Genomic DNA, 23440 nt, shown 5'->3' on the forward strand with positions numbered 1-23440 from the left:
GTGGGGCCTGTCAGCTCAGAACCCGGCCGACCCGTTCAGGTTCTCTGTGTGTTGAGAAAAGTGCTGAACGTAATTGAACAGTCTTACTAATGAAGGCTTGCGGTTACTCGTTGCCAGCTGCTCCTTACACACAAGAATGATAATGAATAGACGTGGGCATGAGGTTTGAAGACGACACTACAGCTGGAAACACATGATCTTTTAGAGCTAAACTTTTACTGGCCTGTTTGTTAAATATTGTCTCCACGTTCATTTGTCATGTTTTCTAATTGATGGGTCATACAAAAATTTGTTTTCTGTCCCCACGTGTAATTTTAAATAATCCATGGGCAAAACACAGAAAGCATCCAGTAAGGGTGTAAATGATAGTTGTCCCGAGACAAAATGTAACTGTAACTGTGATAAAAGTGATTCCTAAACAATATTTCCAATATCAATGCTCCTCAGCGTCCCCTAAAAGTGACTTTTCTCTTGTCGGCCAATTTATGTTTCAAATATAACACATGTTTAAAATCAACTTCTCATTAAAAGAAGTTGACGGTTGAGTTGAACAAATATACAGAATATAAAATAAATGATCTATTTTCCCAAAAATGTTGCTGTTTAAATTATCCACTAATTCTGGACTCAGCTCAAAAAAAAAGCTTTCGGCTGATTGTCAGCTGTTTTGTTTTTTAAAGAAAAAAATGATTATGATTAGCTAATTGATTTCAATACTTTGACTCCACCTTGTGGTGGTTTGCTCCATTTGCCTCCAATTTACAAAAAAAAAAAGAAAATTAAAATCAAAAGCATGATCCAGAGGTGATATTCCTTCAACTTTAATGTTATATCTAAATGATTCCAGTTCACTCATATTTGCAACTCATCCTTTACACTGTAACAATGTAGAACATTCATACTGATCGAACCAATCAGTGCATAAAAGGCTCAGTAAGAAATGAAAGACAAAAAAAAAAAGACTCAAACTGATGTTAGAATGCTTGATATGAAAAATAATCGCCCCCCGCACACAAAAAAAAAAACAAAACTATATATATATAAACAGGTGTATATATGAAATTGTAAGGCAGCACTTTTCGTACATATTGTTTGACTGAATCGAAGTTTTACACAATATTCATATTTAGAGAGATGCATGTGCATAGACTGATGAAGACCACTTCCAAATTTACGAACATGGAGTATTTCCTTTGCTGCACACAATCCAAATATGTTAGGATTGGTAGTGGGGGGAGGGACATACATTTACAAATACAAATGAAGCAAAAAAAAAAAAAACCCAAAACAAAACATATTCTGCAAGTATTTTCTTGATCAGGACATGATGTAAAATCAAGTGATGACTTGTAAGATGTCAGTGAGGTCTAAAGTCGCAATTTTTTTTATTTTTATTTGAGCCTTTTAATCTGCTGGTTTGTGTTATTGATCTTTGTGTCCATCTTGTCCACTTTGTTGCCCAGAGAATCGATGAGGTCATTCTGGCTGTCAATCTCAGACTGCAGACCCAACCCGAGTTTCTTCAGACGGCTCAGGCCATCTGCCATTTCATCTAGACAGGGTCAAAACACGCCACGCGTGTTAAGTAGAATTTGTGATTGTTGTAGTGAATGAGGCTGTCAGTAAAAGCATTTCATAAGTAAACAACTTCAATTGAAGTAGCTAAACTGTCATGCGTATAAACGTATGGTTTCATTTGCCTATATTTTATCATAGGCCTAACCGATAAAAAAAAAGTGGTCTAGCAAAGATGGTTTGAAGCGCTAAATCAGTTTTTGATTTAAATGATGCGACTGCGTAGAAAGGAATCATTCCACTTTGAAAATATATCAAGATACGTCTCATCTCGTGTTCTTCTGGAGAGATACATCTTCGACATCGAAATGGCACATTTACGTTGCTGACAGGATCATTGAAATGTAGGTAACATGACACCGAAAAATTCATTGGTAACATACCCACTCGAACTGAACCGTACCATCTCAAATCGAATCGTAAACCCCACTGAGTCGAACTGAATCGTTCCACTTTATAATCGAACCGTTCTTGAATCATTTGGCACGCTACGTACCGAAAACCGTATCGAACTGTCAATAAAACCTTTACATGGGATCGCTGTTGATATTTTGAGCATATACTGTACCTAAATTGTTGTCCAAGGTCTGGTGAGCTTGTCGAAGGTGTCTGTTCTGAGGATATCCATTTTGTGTGGAGGAGCCGCCATCTACCGATCCAGTGGCTCCAAACCCTAAATTTAAAAAAAAATGCTGCTGTCAAAACACACTTAAGATTTTACCTGACGTGTCTTGTCAGATGCTTATATCCGTCACAATGTACCTTCTGTCTGCAGCTTTCGTAGGTTGGGATGACTTGCTTGGTATTTGTCTTCATGCCCTCTGCTGTTGGCCAAGGCATTCTGTAATCTGAAGAAAGAAGAGAGCACTGTATTCATGAAAAAACAGTCGCTTGCTACAATTTTCCATGATTTCTGATTTCAGATTCAATGCACTGTTAAAAAAATCTATACTATAGCAATAAATTAATAATTCTTTTATTGCAGTTACCCTCCGGTGGTCACCTGTCATTTGCCTCGTACGGCTTGGGCTCCTCTGGCGGAGGTTTGGTCTGATCAGGTTTGCCCTTGAAGTAACTGACCAGGCCACCCCAAACACTCTTGATGCTGTTGATGTGCTTCTGGCTGGTCTTCAGGTCCTCATCCATGTTGTCCAACATTTTGTCCGTCCTTTTTAGAACTTCCCCCTGACGCATCAGCTCCTACACAAACACCAATGACGACTTTAGAATGATGACGAGTAACTTTCCACATGCCAGACAGATCCAATTAGCATGACATAGTACCTCCGCTGTTTCCACACCCATCTTTTCAGATTCGTAGATGAGGCCAATCGACCGGTGGCTGCTGTCCACAGCGGACTGAGCTGTGCGCATCACTTCCTGCTGGAGGTAGCGCTGTTTCCTCTCCGCGTCGCTCAGTCCACTGTCATCACCCTCACTGTCGAAGCCCTTGTTTGTCGGCCGAAAGCTGTCTTCGTCTTCATCGTCGTCTGCAAATGGGTTGCGGGACTTTGGATAAGCCATCTGAGGAGCATACAAACACACTTAACACCTCAGTAACTCATTTTGAGCTTTCGTGATACGTTGGATTACAGGTTCGACGTTTCATGACACACGGCGTTGTTTGGCGGTGTTTCGGTGGAAACAGATGACACGATCACAATGCTATGTTCGAACAACTCTGCTGTAATCTAATGCCAGATTGCTTAACGACAACTGTCAGAGAACAACCACACCCGTAGGCAAGATGGGACAAATATATGACCCACATATCTGAAACACACTGTATTAAAAAGAATTAAAAAGAACAGTCATAAAAAGAACAAACCTCTGCCGAATGTGCTACCTGTTGGTGCTTGGTCAGCTGACTGACAGGACCACTTCCTGTAACGTCACCAAGCGTTGCAGACCCGGATGTTAATGTCGTGCGAGAAAACGCATTCAAAAAATAAATAACAACGTTCCAAAATAAATTAATATTTGACAATAAATAACATGTCAGAATGCGATATGGTAATAATTCACAAGTATTTCCCGTTAAGCAAGTACCTACGACGGAGGTTTTGATACTCGAATTTGTCCCCCGTGGCTGTCCGTACTGCGGTTTTCAGAAGCGCGAGCAGCCTTTTCTATGTTGATTGTTTCTCCTCCGCGCCGCGGAGAGTCTCTTGATGTGGAAGTAAACATGTCGGTGACAGGAGGTGGCCACAGAGGCTTTTATTTCAACACAGTCCTGTCACTGGCACGCTCTTTGGCCGCCCACCAGCCCGCACCGGTTGAAAAGGTGAGCCACGGCAACATGTTTCGGTATAATTGGTCGTGTAAAACATGAGCAACAGGGCAGAAAGAAGGTCCGCTTCCGCACTCTAGGCGACAGCGGTTTCTTCTTTTGATAGCTGGTTGACTTTTGACAGGTGTTGAATGTCTGAAATTCTGCCTTCATTGACTTTTCGCTTCTTTTCGCCGTGTCAATATTTTACTCGGGGAATACTCACAGTTCATTTTGGCGTTGCACTGCGGAGACTATATAAATAGTCCGCGTTGGTAGCCGCAGCATTCAAACTGGTGGAGGTCGCCGTGTTATTGTTGCAACCTGATTTAAATCGCTACCAAGGCAATAACGGCTTTAATAAAAAAGAGCAAAATTTAAGGTTTTAGTTTGTGGTTTTATAACTTGTGGTTTCATAACTAGCTGTGTAACTATTCTAACGTTTTGATACACTTATGAAGGAAAAACGTGGAAGGAAATAAAAATCAGTTCTAGGGCTGCACAACATTGAATACCGTTTTGCAATATCCATATTTTTGCGATATTTAACACGTGCCCAAAGAAATTAAATTTATGGCATCTAATGAAAGAAATAATTTGTTTCATGTAGCAAAATAACCACGGTCAATATATTTTTAGCTAATTAATTGTAAGAACATACACATTTTTAAATATTTATAATTTTTAAATTATTTTGTGTAATGTCCATAGATACGCTCTGTTTTGTGAATTAACAGCTGTATACTATTATACAAAATTTTGCTATCGAAATGATGGTGTGAATTAAACGATATGCCTGTCACTATATGTTACTGTAATAAATAGATGAACAAAGAAATATTATTTGGAGTAATATTCTAATACTATTCTGACCAATTAATTAAAAATGGATACTTTCCCTCGACATCACTGATGATCTTTACCTTCTTCTCACTGGGAGTTACTGCTCTAAAGCACAGTGTTAACGCAGGTGAAGTGAAATTTAGATACTATTAAAAAATACGATATATATTTTAGATGTTTAAAATGTCAGAGGCAGGTAAATAACTTGCTCAAGCAAAAATGCGATAATCCATATCTACAAATTGAATTCAGGCCCCTCAATAGCCAGTACTATTGTGTTCCATTGGCGTGATGCTTTCCAAGAAAATACTGCCTTGCTAAACACATTGAGTATGTCATAATTTAAAGCTGTTTTAATGGATGAAAGAGACAGAGACAAAGTCACCGTCAATAAGCAAGATTTCCAATGCGTACATACAGGGAGGACTATAAGCATTTGCTGGGTGCTCATTTTGTTATTAATGCATTAGTTATCTATTTCTTTGTGCCGTTTTAGGTCCAGAAGCTACAATGTATGTGTCCATTGGAGTCGCGAGGTGTGTTCTCACTCGACGTACGCCGCATCGACGCCGTCGTTGCGCTGGCTGTCTTTTTAGTGGAGTCTGGCTTACAGGTGGGCGCTGGCTTTAGTGGTGCTGTACCTTTTCATCGTTACTGTATTTGTAACCACACTCGCACGGTTCTCCTCCAACTTTATATCACCATGATAAGATTATACCTTTAATCTCATTAAGACTGTGATTAGACATGCATCAGATCTTCTAAGCTTCTAATCCATCATTGTACTGAAACTCAGGAATGTTCCATCTTATTACCTAGAAATATATTTTCTTTAAACCTTGTTTCTGTGTTGCAGAAACTAAAGATTTAACACTCGCAGTTTTCAACAAAGCGCAGTTGTGTGCATTTGTATGTAATTATTTGCCTTGCACCAGCAGCACAAAGACACACTTGTTTCCTACTTGCTGAGCCTACTGAGAGGCCTCCCGCGTGTCCAATGGATCGAAGAAGGCTTGGGAAAGAAAGGAAAGGGTAAGGACAATCCTCTTACCGGGCACCCATTGTCGGAACATTCCCCTTTTGTAAGCGTTTTACTCGGATTACAATATCAGTCATCATCTTTATCATATACAGTAAAGCCGCCAACCACATTGACTCCGTTGACATGCCCTCACATTACAACAATGTTCATCTCCGATACTAGCAGTTACAGTGCATCCAGAAAGTATTCACAGCGCTTCACTCTGTTCATGTTTTATAATGTAATAGCCAGAGATTGGTAGAATAGGCCAAAAAATGTACTTATGTAAGAGTACTGTTACTTAAGAATAATATGACTCAAGTACTAGTCAGAAATAGCCCTTGAGTAAGAATTCATGTAAAAACAAAAAAAGTTACCCAAGGACTGAATAACCGATTCATATTTTTTATTCTTGAATTAAGGCAAATTCAGATGCAAAAATGGTCTTAATTTACTTTCTTTGTTGACACTCGTGAGAGATCACAATGGGCTCACCGCGCAGGGACTGACATAGAAAACCTCCATTTGTTTTCTTAAATGTGAAAAGGAGTTCTTGTAGACTGAAATGTCGACATTTTTAGGCAGACACAGATGATAGTGCATGACAAAGCTTTCCTTTTTCCTCGTCTGTAAGGTAAACTTGGATTGATTGTGAGGCCTGAGGTGTTCTGCCACTTCTGACCGCGGGTCGCACACCATTGTTTTCTCTTTTGTATCTGCCATACTTCATGTACATGTGTCATTTTGTAAACTTTGCTTTCGTTAGTGCCGGGTAAACTTTGTGTGCAGCCATGTGACTGCCTGGATCCATTTGAATCAAGTCAAACGTCGCTTGTGGTTATGTTGGATTGGGGGAAAAACACAATCATGTGACAGCGCCCGAGGCACAAGTCTCTCTGACACAAACAAAACAAATGGATCACACAAGCAACAATATATAGATGATAATATAAGTAGCTAGCTGAATGTAGATCAATATAACAGACTGAAAAGAGAGTTTCTTCTTACAAAAAAAATACCCAGAAGTAAAAAGTATGTTGCATTATAACTACTGTAAAAAGGACAAGTACCTTCCACATGCCCTGTATGTATTTAGCTTTGATTACCAATCTGATGTTGCTTGTGTTTGTGTTAGGGACTGGAGATCTTAAATTAATTGATTAGAATGATTGTGTGGAATTGTTGGTCGATATAAATTGTCTTGAAGCAGTTGAGGCAAAATTGGAGCTGATGCTGTTGATTCAGTCCCAACTCAGCTGTCTAAAAAGTACAACATGGCGTCAGCCATGGAAGCTCAGGTACACCCACGCAAACTTCTGCTATAACAATTCTGAGCATTATTCTGCTCAGCGCAACACTTACATGGTATTAGATGAGAATTCAAGAAATTCCCAAATAGTTTTCCATTCTATTGAAATTGTAATTAAAAAAAAAAACTGTCGATTTGATCATTTTTAGCACAGTAGTATTTGTCAAAATCAGTCATCGCCAGTTTCTGGACATTGCCGCTGCCTTTATGAAAGCATTGTTTTTTCCATGAATCAATGAATTGTGTGTTTTTTATGTGCTGCTATCTGTTCTCCAGAGTTTCTCCCGGTTGCCGAAAACTTCAGCTTCTGTTTAGTGACTCTTTTAGCAGATGTAGCTCAGAGGGACCTAGACTACAGGCAAGAGGTGAGTCTGCCACTATTGTTGGTTCACAGCAAACTGTTTCCATTAGGCAGATGCTGCCAACACCACATAGCCGATAAACAATGGGGACATTGTTTCTAATCTAACCGCAGTATAGCCCTGGTGTTCTTAAATGCCATACCATAAAACGTATTATTAGTCTCGTTCAGATAAAATCACACACTCGTCAATGTATGTGTGATGCTATACAGTATGTCCACGTTTTGTAAATAGTCATATAACTCAGTTGGCCGGATCTTTTGCAGATACTGAACACAATCATGGAAGTCATGCAGTCATTGCAGGAGATGTGCCAAACCCCGGATAATCATGACAAAGGTAATAACACACATGTGCTCCACAGTGGCGAGTCACAGACGTTCAGAAGTTCTGAAAGTCCGTCTCTATCCGTAGTCTTCCTGTGTAGGTACGTCGTGCCCAGCTTGTTCGGCATGACGCGAGCGTTTGGCCGTTACAGCATCACAGACGAAGCCCTGTTGTCCAAGTTGTTCCCCAAACAGTCGCCTCAGACTCATTGCGTCACAGAAGAAACAGAGGGCGTGCGGCGCCGATCCTTCAATGACTTCCGCTCCATTATTCCCAACTCCTTGCTGACAGTGTACCAGAGTGACACGTTACGCCGTCGCACTGCAACCAACCCTGACTCCTCTACCCAGGTAGCAGAAGTTTTTTTTTTTTTTTTTTTAGTTTTTCTTTTTGTACTTTTCTTCCTTTCTTTTCTTGGTTTGAGGTTTGAAACTGTATTCATTCTCATAGGTTTGTGCGGATGCAGGAAGCCACTCACCCTGCTCTCCCACCACACCTGGCCCGCATTACTTTGAAGGTAAAACGGGCGCTAGCATGCAGCAACTGACGTTATATTAGTATTACTTGGTTGTCATTTGCTGTGATGTAAAACTGAGAGCTCTTTCTCATATTTTCATCCGTCATGTAAATAAAGAAACCAAAAATTAAAAACTCAGTGATGATGAAGTGCAGTTCTCCACCAAGCGGACCAAATAGATAGTGACCAAGGCTTGTCATGAATAGCAAGTAATTGATGTTGGAGGTTGAACGGCTTCAGATTTGTTTTTTTGTTTGGGTTTTTTTTTTTTGGTAGGAAGGTAATGATAGTCAAGACAACCTTGGATTTATCGATGATGTCATAGATTTTTTTTTTTCCTTCACCTATGTCCTTGTTCCCTGTCATTCCAGGTTCCTACCTCCCAGACAGCAGCATAATGGATCCTGACTACTATTTCTCCACAGTCAGCTCCAGTTTCTCTGTGTCTCCTCTCTTCCTGGGAGCAGGAGAAAATGAGATTGAGGTGCCAGTCGATTTGCTCCGTCAGCTCCTCAGCATGGTTTGTGGCCGACCGAACGCACTTACCACACCCAAAAGTCTTTTCCTCAGACTGTTTTTTTTTTTTTTTGTCCTTATTCAGGTGAAGATATTTGTTTCAGAATCCTTTTTGAAAACCCTCGACGCAACCATTGCTGAAGTGATAGCGGTAAATAGGATATGCATTGCGTTAAAAAAAAAAAAATTCAAAGTCAAGAGTGTCATTTTATTTATGTAATGTATGTTTGTCTCTCGTGTTTGTCATAAAGTCAAACCCTGGAATCCACCTCTATTACAAAACCTTCAGTGACCCTCTCTATGTATGCGTGTTCAAAATGCTGAGGGACACCCTATACAACATGAATGGTAAATCACTCCTGCTTGTTAAATCCATAGTTATTCTATCAATCAGGGAACCGTTTGAAGCGACTTGACTTTGTGCCACTTTTTGGATCTCAGCCTTACAACCGGGTTTTGTGCGGGAAGTCCACGACTTTGTCCTGGAACAATTTAGCAGCAGCCAATCAGAGCTGCAGCGGGTACTTCATGATGCGGGGGTGTTGCCGGGGGAACAGAGCCCCCTCAAGCTTCGTTGCCAAGCGAACGCAGCCTGCGTGGACCTTATGGTGTGGGCCGTCAAAGATGAGCAAGGTAATCGATTTCTCGCCCGGCGGTTGGCCGCAGCCCTGACTGTGTGACACTTTTGTTTGAACAGGAGCTGAGAACCTGTGCAGCAAATTGACTGAGAAGCTGCAGTCAAAAACATCAAGTAAAGTCATCATTGCTCACATGCCCTTGCTCATCTGTTGCCTGCAGGTAAAACATTGTAGGGCAGAAATAATACATCAAATACAATGTGACTTGAGAAAACAGTCTTTAACTGCAACATTATTTTTAGAATGAGTCTACAAATTTTGCCTTGACAAAGGGAATAATGCTCAGTTTGGATTGACACTGTCAGAGAGGCATGCAGTTGTAGCTGCATACAGTTGTGTTCTTTGTGTCTTGTCGGGTATGTTAGCAATTGGAAGTGTGACCTTAAAAGCTTCAGCGCAACGCATTCATGTTCATGTAGGCACAACATACATCGCTCCACGAGCAGAATTTGAACCAGGAAATGTATCATACGAAACAACAAATATTTTTAAAGGTAGAATGTAGTCCTGGCTTTGTTTACTTGGCTTTTGATTGCAGTCTAATCAATGTTGTTTGTGTGATTGTCAGGGACTAGGGCGTCTGTGTGAGAGGTTTCCTGTGGTGGCTCACTCTGCTACAACATCTCTTCGGGACTTCCTGGTGGTTCCTTCACCTGTAATCACTAAACTCTACAAGTACCACAGCCAGTACAGCACAGGTACCAGAGCTGTAGCGTGCACAGTAAATATTGTATATTTTTCCAAAAGTTGGTCTTTGGGTAAATTTGCACCACCTAGCTAAAAACACAAGTAGAGCACAGCAACACACAGGGATTAGATAACACAATCATTTCCTGATCTGGTTCTCATCCAGTATTGATTTGTACACAGTGTTCATTGGCCATTGGCAGAGGATACCTCAGCCGCTGTGTTCTGCTACACAACCAATCAATCGTCTCCTAACTTTGTAAAACAAACTGTACGGCTGCACCTTTTGATTCCCCCACAAAAAAAATAAAAATACAACTAGTATTATTAATTCTGTAGGCAATGTTCCAAATCATATTTTGCAGTTGTAACAACCTTCATGCATTGTTCATACAATGCTCGTGTAGCAATCAATGTGCACGGAGTCTAAAGTCCCTCTTGCCACACACACAAACTCATACTCTCTTGGAGCATGTGTACTCTGCGCAGACTCAATTAATTTGACTCACCTCCCAATTGACGAGCGCAGTATAACAGTCGTCACATTTATGTACTAGTTGGATTGAGCCAAAAGCAACGAGGATGACGTAATAGAACAACACAATTCATAGTGTTAGAAAGCTAATTTCCTGCAACCCGGCCACAGATAAGCGGAAGGAGAGGGAATGCTGATGCTAACCTATCGTACCCTAAAAATCAAAGCACTCTTTTACCACACCAGAAAAAAATACATAGGGCTGCTAACTTACCGTATTTTGTTTTACTTTCATTTTTTTTTAAATCAAGGCACCGGCGAAATCAGGATCAACGTAACCAATGAACACTCTCAGTCCACAGTCAACATTCTGTCCAACAGGAAGGACCAGCAATCCATGTACGAGCAGCTCCGAGATATTTCCATCGACAACATCTGCAGGTCTGTCGCAAAAGGCTGATCCAGCTTCGTCAAGAGGATATTATCTCAAGTAGTATCGTTAAAAACATAGATGTTTCTTCTTTGTCCGCCCAGATGTCTGAAAGCCGGTCTGACCATGGATAACGTGATCGTGGAGGCCTTTCTCGCGAGTCTGTCGAATCGGTTGTACATTTCACAGGAGAATGACAAGTGAGTAACATCGCTGTGTTATATGGTGACGTTCAACATCAACAAAGAGTGAATTCTTTCCAAACCTCATGTCTCCCGCCAGGGATGCTCACCTTATCCCAGATCACACCATTCGGACGCTGGGTCACATCGCCGTTGCGCTGAGAGATACGCCTAAAGTGATGGAGCACATCCTGCAGATCTTACAGCAAAAGTTCTGTCAACCTCCATCCCAGCTGGACGTCCTCATCATAGACCAACTGGGCTGCATGGTCATTACCGGGAATGTGAGTCTGAATGGCCATCTGGCTTCCTCTACTGCTTTGTTCAATTTTGGCTCTTAGTCATAATGGAAAGAAAGGTTTAGTGAAAGTGGAACTCTTCTCTTTCATCTAGTTTTTTTTAAATTCCAAAACACACACAAAAAAAAGGAAAACCACAAACATGTTGTCTATACTCTTTTAAGTACACCGTGGCATGATAAAACTACCAAACAATTTCACTGCAAAAATGTGTTAAATATCGTTTCCATTTTTCTGTGCTGTAGCAATACATCTACCAGGAAGTTTGGAACCTATTTCAACAAATTAGTGTGAAGGCCAGCTCAGTCGTGTACTCTGCTACAAAAGACTCAAGAGATCATGGCTACAGGTGAGTGTCAGTGCTACTGTTTTTCAATGGAAACTTAGGGTGCACTGGGCCAGTGCTACCATAAAAGGCTTCTACCCAATTAATCCTCCCTAGAATGCTATTCGGTTGCTCATAATCCATGAAGGCGTTGCATGATAAAAATGTGTTGCTTCACGCTTGGCTTGTTTCTATTTTCTCTCAAGGCACTGCTCTCTGGCTGTGATCAACGCTTTGGCCAACATTGCTGCCAACCTGCAGGGGGAGCAGCTGGTGGATGAACTCATGGTGAACCTTTTAGAGCTTTTTGTCCAGCTGGGCCTGGAAGGGAAGCGAGCCAGTGAGCGGGCATCAGATAAGGGGCCAGCGCTCAAAGTATGTGTTTGGATACATCTACATTTATGCACCTCATAGCCTTTGGTATCAGAATACCCCCCCCAAAAAAAAAAGTACAATTGATGTCCTGTCATCTTCTTACAGGCATCGAGTAGCGCTGGGAATCTGGGTGTTCTCATCCCAGTCATTGCTGTGGTAAGTTGGCACATTTTGAAATATTTCTGACCAAACTCGTGACTTCAAATTGTTCACACGTGACACATATTAACCTTGTTATCTGCAGTGTAAAAGGCCGTTAATAATGTCACAGAAGTATTTGAAATACCTGTATAGTACAGTGCAGTTCAACCTCTGCAAACGCAACCCGCAATAATAATACTTTTCTCACAATGGCACTCAAAACTGAGCAAAAGCTCTTTATTATTGGCTCCCAATAGATTTTACAGCTGTACCGAGTATTTGAGTCCCTCAAAGTTCTTAAAAGGTTTGCAAATGAGAAGTTGCTTCTTTTACCGTTCAATATCATATTTTGTCCTTTTAATAAAGCATCGTAGTGGATATTTGTGAAATATTTTATTGCATGTATGCTTTTATAATAAATTCTGACATTCTGAATCTCGATGGAGGAAATTTCTCCACAAAAATCATTGCAAAAAACCCCCCAAACAAACAAACAAAAAAAAAAAAACAGGTCAAACGTTGACACAGAACAACATGCACCAACTCAACCTGGCAATCTCAATTTTCAGTAACACAACAAACACACAAGCTAATTTCTCCCTGTTACATTCTCGTTTTGCATCCAAGAAAGTGTGTTAATTCACATTACGCCCCTCCCTCACCGGGATTGACATTGGATGGAACAATTTGGACTACATTTGTCAAATTTAGTTCTGTGATGGGTTGACCACTCGGCCCATGAACACAACGCAGTCCGTGCGGTGCTCGTAGATGAGGAAGAGGAAAGGGTGGTCCACGACAAAGCGGATCTGGGAGGAGAGAGGCATAAAGCCCACCTGGGTCAGAGCAGCCGCCTCCGTTCCTTCCTCATTCACGGTGATGGTTCCCTGGTGCTTAAGCTTTATGGGAATTCATAAAAAGAACGCATCAGGCAAAGCTGGCTCTCTCTTCCCCTGAATTGAAGATGAGTTCTGCCGACTCACCCAGTTCAAGACAACCTTATCCGAGGTCATTCCAGAGAAGTCTGCGTCATCCTGGAATAAGTCCGTGAGACCCATCTCCTTCAGATTCACAATCAAGTCATAATTCTGCTCCAGTTTAAAGCGAGGTAGCACCACCTCGCGGGTCCTGCGGGGAAACCTTAAATTAGCCTGTTATCGACATGCATACGAATACCCCCAAGATCCCCAAAATCTTAGGCGTTTTAGCATTGTTCTCATTGGTTTATCATATCTTTGCGAAATGGTATACACACATGCAAAGAAAAAAATATATACGGCAAACATCGGTAACATTTAGACCAGGTGGCGTGGATGAAATCAGCTGATTGTACATTTTCATGTCAGTCTTACCTTACTTTTCTTCCAGGTCAGGTTTTTGGACCATATTTGCGAAATAAGAATTTTAGGTCAAACTGAGTTTTTGAGAAGTCAGAGAGTCAACTGTACTTCCTCAGTCCCAACGATGTATAAAATCTCATTTGTGGGAAGGATGATGCTGACCTGTTTGTCATGTTTTTGAGCCACTTGTTGACAACTGTGGGCGAGATTTCCTGCTCCAAGTTCCTCATACCTGTTATCTTCCTCGGCAAGGCAATGAGCATGCTGATGTGTCCTGAGTACGGCAGCTGAAAAAGACCAGCATAACATGACTCAAACCCGCTGTGGCGTGTCTCCATTGCCCTCTCTTAAAATGGAGGAGTCCTCCCATTCACCTGTAGGATGTCACAATCAAGTTCGTGGTCGGCAGCGGCCAAGTAGTTCCCCTTGTTGGTCATCATCGGTACTCTTACGTTTGTCTTGTCATTCACTCGAAAGTTGCGGTAGTGGGTCATCTCTTTGGGAAATTTCTGTTCCCATGTGCCTGGGAGTACAAGAGATTGAACGCAGATACATCCGGATCATACCAATGGGAAGTGAAAATGAAAAGCTGTGCGATGTTTGATGTGTTTTGAGGCGTTCTTGAAAGGTCACTTTGGACGTATACCCACCTTTAAAGTATAAGTAGTTGAGTAGCATAAGCACCATATTTGGGTCTACGCTCTTGAGCGGCTCCCTGATGAGTCCCTTCGTGATCTTTAGGATTCGACGGTTAGCCTTGTTCAAAAAGGCGGGATCGCCAAAGTCCACCGACTGCGGCTCTGCGAAATAATAAGCCTTGGTCTCTGCGCGGAAGGCATCTTTAACCGAGACGTTCTTATTGACGTAAACGTCATTCACGGAGCGTAGCGTGTAGCCGTAGTTTCTCCGGAAGAGCCTGTGGGTCAACTTCCTGAAGAGCTTATGCACTGTGCTGTTGTCATAGTGACTGCTCGCATTGACAAATTCGGCGAATCCCAGAACTTTGTAGATCTGTTCTTGGGTTCCGGGGCCGCCTCCTAAAGACATCATTCCCATGGCGATGGAGATCCCGGCTGGCGCAAGTAGAATGTTGTCACTCTGGTTGACGTCATTACGGAGACTTCGATAGAGGTTAAAGCCGAAGAGGGCGTTGGCGATGTTGAGGCGTTGGAGGCGAGAACGACCGTGGAAGAGCCGCAGGAGTCTGGCACGACGAATCTTTGGGTCGGACGGTTCGGCAAATATGTCAATGTCCGGGGCTGGAGTGGCAATCTCATCAATCTCATCCCCTTCACTGAAAAATGTTGAACTCTTATCATACACGCATGCAGATAGTATTTTATTTCATGCCCCAAATAATACTCACATGTAGTCGTCACTGCCCGCAGACAGGATCTTATCGAAATCGATGTAATCTGCGTCCTCAAAGCCATCAAACACCAGGTCATTGGTGATGGTATTTTCTTTGTGAAAATCCAAGGGGATATCTTCCACATCCCCCGACGCCTTCGCTTGAAAGCCTCTGGGCTCCGGGTTAGAGTGACTAAAGTGTGAACTGAGGTCTTTGATGGCGGCCAGTGCTGGACTGACCAGCAGGCAGGCCACGGACACAACTGCCACTAACAACTGCATCCTGAAGGCTTCACTAAGGGCAAAAGGACAATGAAAAAAAATTAAATGTACATAGTATCGCAATATACAATATCAATTTAAATTCGGTCCGACAAAACCTGAAAATCCCATGTTAAAAAATGCAAACTTTAGGGCATTTCCACGTTTCTCCAGTGCCTTACCTTTGCTGTGTGCTGCTTTGTGTTTGCGGGACACGAGCAATGAATTGAATACAAATTGAACTTTGACGTGGTCTCCCCTCCTGAACAAATAGACCAGATCAAATAGACTCAAAAGTCCTTTGAGGCTGTGACTGAATAACATTTCTTTTAACTCTGTTCAGCTGTCCTCTTAACAGGAGTGGACACTTAACAATAAAATATATATGAAACAAATTATCAGGTTTATGGATTGATTCTTTTATTGATTTCCTTTTAGATATAACTTGTTTTGCAAATAGAGCCTTTCTTCATACACTCATTTTTTCTTTCCATCTGAACTATGAACATTTCTCTGATTCACAGTTGACCAGACGACTGCCGCCAATCAAAGAGGCTAAGCCCCGCCTCCAGAAGCTGTTTCGAGACTTCTGGTTGTACTCGGTGGTCATGGGTTTTGCTGTGGAAGGATCAGGTTCGATAAACGGCTACATTGCAACATTACGCATGACCCGTTTTAATGATTTTGCCAGCTTGAAGTTGCTGAAAACTCTGACTGTCATTAGAAACACATTTCACTACACAGCGGTGCACTTGCATACCACTACAGACTTAACCACCATGATAAACATGTTTTAAATGGCAGATAATCAAAACTGAGCATTATGACATTTGTAAAAGCATTTTATTGATTGAATACATTCCATCAGATTGAGCAGTACCTTATGCATGGTTAAATATTAGTAGGCTGAAATATTTAATGTGCTGGTGGCCTGCAGTGTTTCTGTATCTAGTTTGTGTCTTTGCAGGTCTCTGGCCGAAAGAGTGGTATGAGGGTGTTTGTGAAATTGCCACCAAGTCCCCTCTCCTGACCTTCCCCAGCGGAGAGCCCCTCCGCTCAGAACTGCAGTACAACTCTGCGTTGAAAAATGACACCGTCACACCGGTAGTGCCAAGAAAGCATTTCAGCACCCAATGTTGGTTGTGTGACTGTGATAGTGAAAACGTCATTCCTCTTCTAGGCAGAGTTGAACGAGTTGCGAGCGACCATCAACAATCTCCTGGACCCATCCCCGGAAGCGTCCGCCCTTATTAACAAGCTTGACTTCGCCATGTCCACATACCTGCTATCAGTCTACAGATTAGAGTATATGAGGTGTGCACCATGTTCTGAGATCAGTCCGGATCTGATTTACTACGAACGCAAATAGCGAGTGCTAATTTCCGTACTTGTTAATTCTAACAGATTGTGCATGCTGTTGACAACTGGTGTTTAAAAAAAAAAAAAAAAAAGGGGCTGCAAAACTAAACTGTGAATATGAGCTGAGAGTTGTAATATTTCCCAGCAAATTACATTCTCAGTTTTTTTTAACCGCTAGCTTGGCTTAGCGCCTGGTTTGCACCGGCCTTTCAGATGCTCTATTTAAAGACAGTGCTCTTCGTCTTAGGTTTGACGAATATCATTCCAGGTGTTACATTTAGTTATTGATTTGCATTTGCACAACCCACAAAATAAACTGCGTGACAATTTAACGCATTTGGCAGACGTAATCCTGGTTGCGCCCTGTTAGTCTCAGCTACCACATCCGTTTTATAAGCGTGTTGACAAAGCTTGCTCAATGCTTGTTTCATTTGCAACCTTGTAGGATGCTACACTCCAACGATGCTGACCGCTTCCAGGTCATGTTTCGCTATTTTGAAGACAAAGCGATTCAGAAAGACAAATCTGGTAAGGGGTTTTACAATCTGTCCCTTTGTCATCTTATTTTCACCAAGTTTTATCTTCCACAAATTTCTGTTGTCATCAGGAATGATGCAGTGTATCATTTGTGTCGGCGACAAGGTGTTTGATGTCTTCCTTCAAATGATGGCTGACAAAGTGAGTGTGTGGTTTTTCATAGAATCAGAACATTTTTGCAGTTTATTCACCGACATTTTTACTTTTTGTTTTAGCCAAAGACCAAAGAGCACGAAGAGGAACTGGAGCGCCATGCCCAATTCTTGTTAATTAACTTCAACCACACCCACAAGAGGATCCGCAGGGTGGCAGATAAATATCTTTCTGGTTTGGCTGAGACGTGAGTGGCCCGCCCCTTCCTGTCGCTTCGACCGCCTCAAGCTCGTGAGTGATTAATGTTTTTTTAAGCTGTCTCCCGCTTTTACCAGATTCCCACATCTGCTTTGGAATGGCCGTGTGCTGAAGACCATGTTAGACATTTTGCAGACTCTCTCGCTCTCTCTAAGTGCAGTAAGTATCCTAGAGGGTAAACGACAGGAAACAGCTGCCCGTTGTTGATGATCTACAAAATAGATAGAAGCCTGTTCAGCAATATAGTCCAAAATGATGCCTCAAATGTTTTCCACTTGTTCAGGACATCCACAAGGACCAGCCTTATTACGACATTCCGGATACTCCATACAGCATCACTGTACCTGATACGTATGAGGCCAGAGAGGTATGTTTTTATGTCCACTCGAGGGAAGTGCAGTATTGGTTTAGAAACAAAAGGCCTAGTTCAGTGGCTCTCAAACAGCTTACACCAAGTACCACCTCAAAAACACTTAGCTCGCCAATTACCGTCATCATGACTAACGCTGAGTCATTCCGAGTGTTCATCTAAAACGAGGCACAGTGTTTGTTCCTAAAAATGACATCTGTTATTTTCGCAAGTCAAATTGACATCAACACTGCATAGAAGGAAAAAAATAAAACGAATATTTTCAGTTAGAGTATATTGCATGTTAAAAGTAAATAAATACTGGACACAAATGAGTGTTTAAAAACCAATCAGTTCTTAAATATTAAATGAAAATGTAATATTAAATACAACTCTACTCCACTTAAAAAATGTACTGTACTTGAAAAGTAAAAATATATTCTGCACAAAGAAAGTAAAAATGTACTGTATATTAAAAGTTAAAAAAAAAATTGCATGTTAAAAGTAAATAAATACTGGACACAAATGAGTGTTTAAAAACCAATCAGTTCTTAAATATTAAATGAAAATGTAATATTAAATACAACTCTACTCCACTTAAAAAATGTACTGTACTTGAAAAGTAAAAATATATTCTGCACAAAGAAAGTAAAAATGTACTGTATATTAAAAGTTAAAAAAAAAATGTTCTTCCATGTACCATCAGAGAGAGACCATGTACGGTGAATGGTACACGTACCCCACTTTGTGAATCACTGGCCTAGTTATTTCTCCTGCTTATTGAAATGCTCTTCTGTTTTCGCACAAGGACAATGTGTGGTCGTTTGAATTTTTGCCCCACTTGTTGATTATTTGTGCCCTTCTCAGAGCATTGTGAAGGACTTTGCTGCTCGGTGTGGGGAGATCCTGAAAGAAGCAATGAAATGGGCTCCTTCAGTCACAAAGTCCCACCTGCAGGTGTGTCTTTTACCTTCAGTAGGACAACACAAACTCAAAGATGTTCAAAAAAAAATCTTTTTCTCTCAGGAATACGCAAACTGCAGAAACAGTCAATCTATGTATCGTTCTCAAGTTGCTCACCTTGTCTCCTCTTGTGTGTGTCGAGCAGGAATACTTGAACAAGCATCAGAACTGGGTGTCGGGTCTGTCCCAGCACACGGGCTTGGCCATGGCCACAGAGAGCATCCTGCATTTTGCAGGCTACAACAGGCAGAGTACCACACTGGGCGTGAGTCTCACGCACGTACACACACGTACCCCGAGCGCATTTGTCTGCAGATGAGCTCTCTTCACCTCAGTATTGTGATTTGAGATTTAGATTCACTGCATCATCAAACGAATTATTGAGTATTGCATCTGTCCACTTTCATACTGCTTATTTTGTTCAGGGTTATTGTGTAATTAGAGTCAAACTTAGTTGATTGAGGTGAGGGGCGGAAATAATAAATATTACAGCTGTGGTTAAGTTAGGTGATCGCAAAGTTTACTCTCGTACAAACTCTCGCAGACAACTCTTGTCTGAAGCCAGTTATACCATCAAATTGGCTTTTTAACCCAACAGCAAATGTGCTCTTTAGCTGCTTGCTCAGAACATTTGTGAGTTTTGCCGACACCGTGCTTCTTATACGTGCATGTTTTTGTGTTTTATGGTGTTGGCAGTATCGTCTTTTAACTTGCTTACATACTGACAATAATGTTGATATTCTGTTGTCATCGCTCACGTTCGCTTCACGATATCAATACACATCTGATAAAGATCTGATATCAAACTTGTCACCGGCTGATGAAATGCATTCTCTGCATCCCCATGAGCACCGTCAAAAGCACACCCGTGTTTATTATATTGAAGTTGTTTTACGAAAAGCGTTTTCTGTACTTGTACATCAAAAATGTTCCTTCTGTCACATAAGACATTGTGCTGTATAGCGATTTTTGCACAATTACGCTACTATACGATTAGAATATTTCTTGATTGTGGCTTACAGTGTGATTCACACTATTAGTTACTTACCGATGCATGTGTATACTAGTTTTGTGTGCCCATTTATTGTGCGTGCGGCATATATGTTTTGTCGGCTTGCTTTATGCTACATGCGTCTTTCATTTGCTTCATTTGTTTTATTTGTCTCTATCAAATCGCATCAAACTACCTACCCGGTTGGTTGGCTGCTTAACGGATTTTGCCGGTTACCTGGTTACTTGGCTGCAATGGAATGGTGGGTTGTTGTGGCTGGATGGTTGCCCATTTGGCTAACGGTTATGCTGGTGCCCTCTTCTGCCCCGCACCATAGGCTGCGTTCCCTCAGGTTGGTTTGAACAATGACTACAATGAGAGGCGGCTTGCCGCGTTTTGTCGACTGCTGAGCCACAAATGACATTGTGTTTTCCTCTCCAGACCACCCAGCTGACAGAGAGACCCGCATGTGTAAAAAAAGATTACTCAAACTTTATGGCGTCTCTCAACCTGCGCAATCGATACACTGGAGAGGTATGCTGCGCCTTTTTTTTCGTAAAGCTGTAACAACTTCGATCCAAAGACACAACGTTGACATCTAATAAGGTGTCCTGATAAAAGGGTTTCAAATGCCGTTTAAAGGCACGGTCACAGAGGTCTTAATTCATTAATAGTATTTATTTTGTTTATTATAGTGGCTCTAGTCAGGGTCTAGCTCAGGGGTGTCAAACTCATTTCACATGGTGGGCCACATACGGCCTCGGTAGATGTCAAGTGGGCCGGACCATTAAAATGATACAATACTTTGCTATAAATAACCAAAACAATATGTCTTTCCTTTGTTTTGGTATAAAGAAGCACAAGAACATTAGGAAAATGTTGAAATTTAATGAACATATCTTTTACAAAACATTTCATGAAGCACCTTACATTTCCTTCGACAAATGTGCAATTTACTTTTATCATTCACATATATGCATTGCAACTGATCCCACTGATTGTACAAACTTTAACAAGTAATTGGTAAATGAGTGTTTAAAAACCAATCAGTTCTTAAATATTAAATGAAAATGTAATATTAAATACAACTCTACTCCACTTAAAAAATGTACTGTACTTGAAAAGTAAAAATATATTCTGCACAAAGAAAGTAAAAATGTACTGTATATTAAAAGTTAAAAAAAAAAATGTTCTTCCATGTACCATCAGAGAGAGACCATGTACGGTGAATGGTACACGTACCCCACTTTGTGAATCACTGGCCTAGTTATTTCTCCTGCTTATTGAAATGCTCTTCTGTTTTCGCACAAGGACAATGTGTGGTCGTTTGAATTTTTGCCCCACTTGTTGATTATTTGTGCCCTTCTCAGAGCATTGTGAAGGACTTTGCTGCTCGGTGTGGGGAGATCCTGAAAGAAGCAATGAAATGGGCTCCTTCAGTCACAAAGTCCCACCTGCAGGTGTGTCTTTTACCTTCAGTAGGACAACACAAACTCAAAGATGTTCAAAAAAAAATCTTTTTCTCTCAGGAATACGCAAACTGCAGAAACAGTCAATCTATGTATCGTTCTCAAGTTGCTCACCTTGTCTCCTCTTGTGTGTGTCGAGCAGGAATACTTGAACAAGCATCAGAACTGGGTGTCGGGTCTGTCCCAGCACACGGGCTTGGCCATGGCCACAGAGAGCATCCTGCATTTTGCAGGCTACAACAGGCAGAGTACCACACTGGGCGTGAGTCTCACGCACGTACACACACGTACCCCGAGCGCATTTGTCTGCAGATGAGCTCTCTTCACCTCAGTATTGTGATTTGAGATTTAGATTCACTGCATCATCAAACGAATTATTGAGTATTGCATCTGTCCACTTTCATACTGCTTATTTTGTTCAGGGTTATTGTGTAATTAGAGTCAAACTTAGTTGATTGAGGTGAGGGGCGGAAATAATAAATATTACAGCTGTGGTTAAGTTAGGTGATCGCAAAGTTTACTCTCGTACAAACTCTCGCAGACAACTCTTGTCTGAAGCCAGTTATACCATCAAATTGGCTTTTTAACCCAACAGCAAATGTGCTCTTTAGCTGCTTGCTCAGAACATTTGTGAGTTTTGCCGACACCGTGCTTCTTATACGTGCATGTTTTTGTGTTTTATGGTGTTGGCAGTATCGTCTTTTAACTTGCTTACATACTGACAATAATGTTGATATTCTGTTGTCATCGCTCACGTTCGCTTCACGATATCAATACACATCTGATAAAGATCTGATATCAAACTTGTCACCGGCTGATGAAATGCATTCTCTGCATCCCCATGAGCACCGTCAAAAGCACACCCGTGTTTATTATATTGAAGTTGTTTTACGAAAAGCGTTTTCTGTACTTGTACATCAAAAATGTTCCTTCTGTCACATAAGACATTGTGCTGTATAGCGATTTTTGCACAATTACGCTACTATACGATTAGAATATTTCTTGATTGTGGCTTACAGTGTGATTCACACTATTAGTTACTTACCGATGCATGTGTATACTAGTTTTGTGTGCCCATTTATTGTGCGTGCGGCATATATGTTTTGTCGGCTTGCTTTATGCTACATGCGTCTTTCATTTGCTTCATTTGTTTTATTTGTCTCTATCAAATCGCATCAAACTACCTACCCGGTTGGTTGGCTGCTTAACGGATTTTGCCGGTTACCTGGTTACTTGGCTGCAATGGAATGGTGGGTTGTTGTGGCTGGATGGTTGCCCATTTGGCTAACGGTTATGCTGGTGCCCTCTTCTGCCCCGCACCATAGGCTGCGTTCCCTCAGGTTGGTTTGAACAATGACTACAATGAGAGGCGGCTTGCCGCGTTTTGTCGACTGCTGAGCCACAAATGACATTGTGTTTTCCTCTCCAGACCACCCAGCTGACAGAGAGACCCGCATGTGTAAAAAAAGATTACTCAAACTTTATGGCGTCTCTCAACCTGCGCAATCGATACACTGGAGAGGTATGCTGCGCCTTTTTTTTCGTAAAGCTGTAACAACTTCGATCCAAAGACACAACGTTGACATCTAATAAGGTGTCCTGATAAAAGGGTTTCAAATGCCGTTTAAAGGCACGGTCACAGAGGTCTTAATTCATTAATAGTATTTATTTTGTTTATTATAGTGGCTCTAGTCAGGGTCTAGCTCAGGGGTGTCAAACTCATTTCACATGGTGGGCCACATACGGCCTCGGTAGATGTCAAGTGGGCCGGACCATTAAAATGATACAATACTTTGCTATAAATAACCAAAACAATATGTCTTTCCTTTGTTTTGGTATAAAGAAGCACAAGAACATTAGGAAAATGTTGAAATTTAATGAACATATCTTTTACAAAACATTTCATGAAGCACCTTACATTTCCTTCGACAAATGTGCAATTTACTTTTATCATTCACATATATGCATTGCAACTGATCCCACTGATTGTACAAACTTTAACAAGTAATTGGTATTGAAAAATATAGTAATGCACTTTAAGATTAAACAAGATTCAGAAAGAAAGCAAGTTTTAAAGCATTTACACGTGCATATAAAATCTAAATGTAATCCCTGCCTACACCTTACAAACTAAGGAGAGTGCTATTAAATGTGTAAATTTGAGAGTGCTATTGATAGC

At 41.2% G+C, this 23440-nt stretch overlaps 3 protein-coding genes across 4 annotated transcripts in view; 1 reads left to right on the forward strand and 2 right to left on the reverse strand.

The window, feature by feature from the left end:
* Positions 1–805: 805 nt before the first annotated feature.
* On the reverse strand, positions 806–3477 carry snap29 (synaptosome associated protein 29). Its single transcript, XM_019887656.1, has 6 exons — positions 3404–3477; positions 2860–3099; positions 2579–2775; positions 2338–2423; positions 2144–2248; positions 806–1552 (listed from the first exon to the last, which is right to left on the reverse strand). Exons 2-6 carry the CDS (start codon positions 3097–3099, stop codon positions 1392–1394), a joined length of 789 nt encoding a protein of 262 aa, XP_019743215.1. The 5' UTR covers positions 3404–3477; the 3' UTR covers positions 806–1391.
* A 91-nt stretch (positions 3478–3568) lies between these two features.
* pi4kab (phosphatidylinositol 4-kinase, catalytic, alpha b) overlaps positions 3569–23440 on the forward strand; it is a 31805-nt gene continuing 11933 nt past the window's right edge. Inside the window, exons 1-31 of one of the 2 annotated variants that reach the window (XM_019887624.1) lie at positions 3569–3859; positions 5184–5300; positions 5626–5719; positions 7294–7382; positions 7646–7718; positions 7794–8056; positions 8157–8223; positions 8595–8743; positions 8825–8890; positions 8991–9087; positions 9181–9372; positions 9437–9537; positions 9946–10075; positions 10851–10980; positions 11074–11169; positions 11252–11435; positions 11696–11799; positions 11982–12150; positions 12256–12306; positions 15767–15875; positions 16210–16346; positions 16423–16556; positions 17047–17129; positions 17209–17279; positions 17354–17478; positions 17567–17648; positions 17773–17856; positions 18706–18795; positions 18947–19066; positions 20130–20144; positions 20234–20326. In XM_019887624.1, coding sequence (XP_019743183.1) covers positions 3707–3859; positions 5184–5300; positions 5626–5719; positions 7294–7382; positions 7646–7718; positions 7794–8056; positions 8157–8223; positions 8595–8743; positions 8825–8890; positions 8991–9087; positions 9181–9372; positions 9437–9537; positions 9946–10075; positions 10851–10980; positions 11074–11169; positions 11252–11435; positions 11696–11799; positions 11982–12150; positions 12256–12306; positions 15767–15875; positions 16210–16346; positions 16423–16556; positions 17047–17129; positions 17209–17279; positions 17354–17478; positions 17567–17648; positions 17773–17856; positions 18706–18795; positions 18947–19066; positions 20130–20144; positions 20234–20326 — 3468 coding nt within the window. In that variant the 5' untranslated portion in view covers positions 3569–3706. The remainder of the gene's footprint in view (positions 3860–5183; positions 5301–5625; positions 5720–7293; positions 7383–7645; positions 7719–7793; positions 8057–8156; positions 8224–8594; positions 8744–8824; positions 8891–8990; positions 9088–9180; positions 9373–9436; positions 9538–9945; positions 10076–10850; positions 10981–11073; positions 11170–11251; positions 11436–11695; positions 11800–11981; positions 12151–12255; positions 12307–15766; positions 15876–16209; positions 16347–16422; positions 16557–17046; positions 17130–17208; positions 17280–17353; positions 17479–17566; positions 17649–17772; positions 17857–18705; positions 18796–18946; positions 19067–20129; positions 20145–20233; positions 20327–23440) is intronic. The other variant, XM_019887632.1, reaches the window with a different exon arrangement.
* Positions 12496–15525, reverse strand: serpind1 (serpin peptidase inhibitor, clade D (heparin cofactor), member 1). The gene is made up of 7 exons (XM_019887645.1): positions 15425–15525; positions 14998–15276; positions 14282–14925; positions 14006–14154; positions 13794–13918; positions 13275–13419; positions 12496–13190 (listed from the first exon to the last, which is right to left on the reverse strand). The coding sequence occupies exons 2-7, from the start codon at positions 15261–15263 to the stop codon at positions 12999–13001; spliced, it is 1521 nt and encodes a 506-aa protein (XP_019743204.1). The 5' UTR covers positions 15264–15276; positions 15425–15525; the 3' UTR covers positions 12496–12998.

The sequence above is a fragment of the Hippocampus comes genome, unplaced genomic scaffold (genome assembly GCF_001891065.2).
Source record: "Hippocampus comes isolate QL1 unplaced genomic scaffold, H_comes_QL1_v1.1 scaffold155, whole genome shotgun sequence".
In the NCBI taxonomy this organism is placed as follows: Eukaryota; Metazoa; Chordata; class Actinopteri; order Syngnathiformes; family Syngnathidae; genus Hippocampus; species Hippocampus comes.

Coding starts and splice junctions, on each gene's coding strand:
- snap29 (XM_019887656.1), bottom strand. CDS start 3,099: ATGGCTTATCCAAAGTCCCGCAACCCATTTGCAGACGACGATGAAGAC. Junction 2,776..2,859: donor TGGGTGTGGAAACAGCGGAG/GTACTATGTCAT, acceptor GTGTTTGTGTAG/GAGCTGATGCGTCAGGGGGA. Junction 1,553..2,143: donor GACCTTGGACAACAATTTAG/GTACAGTATATG, acceptor GACCCTGTCTAG/ATGAAATGGCAGATGGCCTG.
- serpind1 (XM_019887645.1), bottom strand. CDS start 15,263: ATGCAGTTGTTAGTGGCAGTTGTGTCCGTGGCCTGCCTGCTGGTCAGT. Junction 14,926..14,997: donor GCGGGCAGTGACGACTACAT/GTGAGTATTATT, acceptor AACATTTTTCAG/TGAAGGGGATGAGATTGATG. Junction 13,420..13,793: donor CTCAAAAACATGACAAACAG/GTCAGCATCATC, acceptor GTTTCCCCGCAG/GACCCGCGAGGTGGTGCTAC.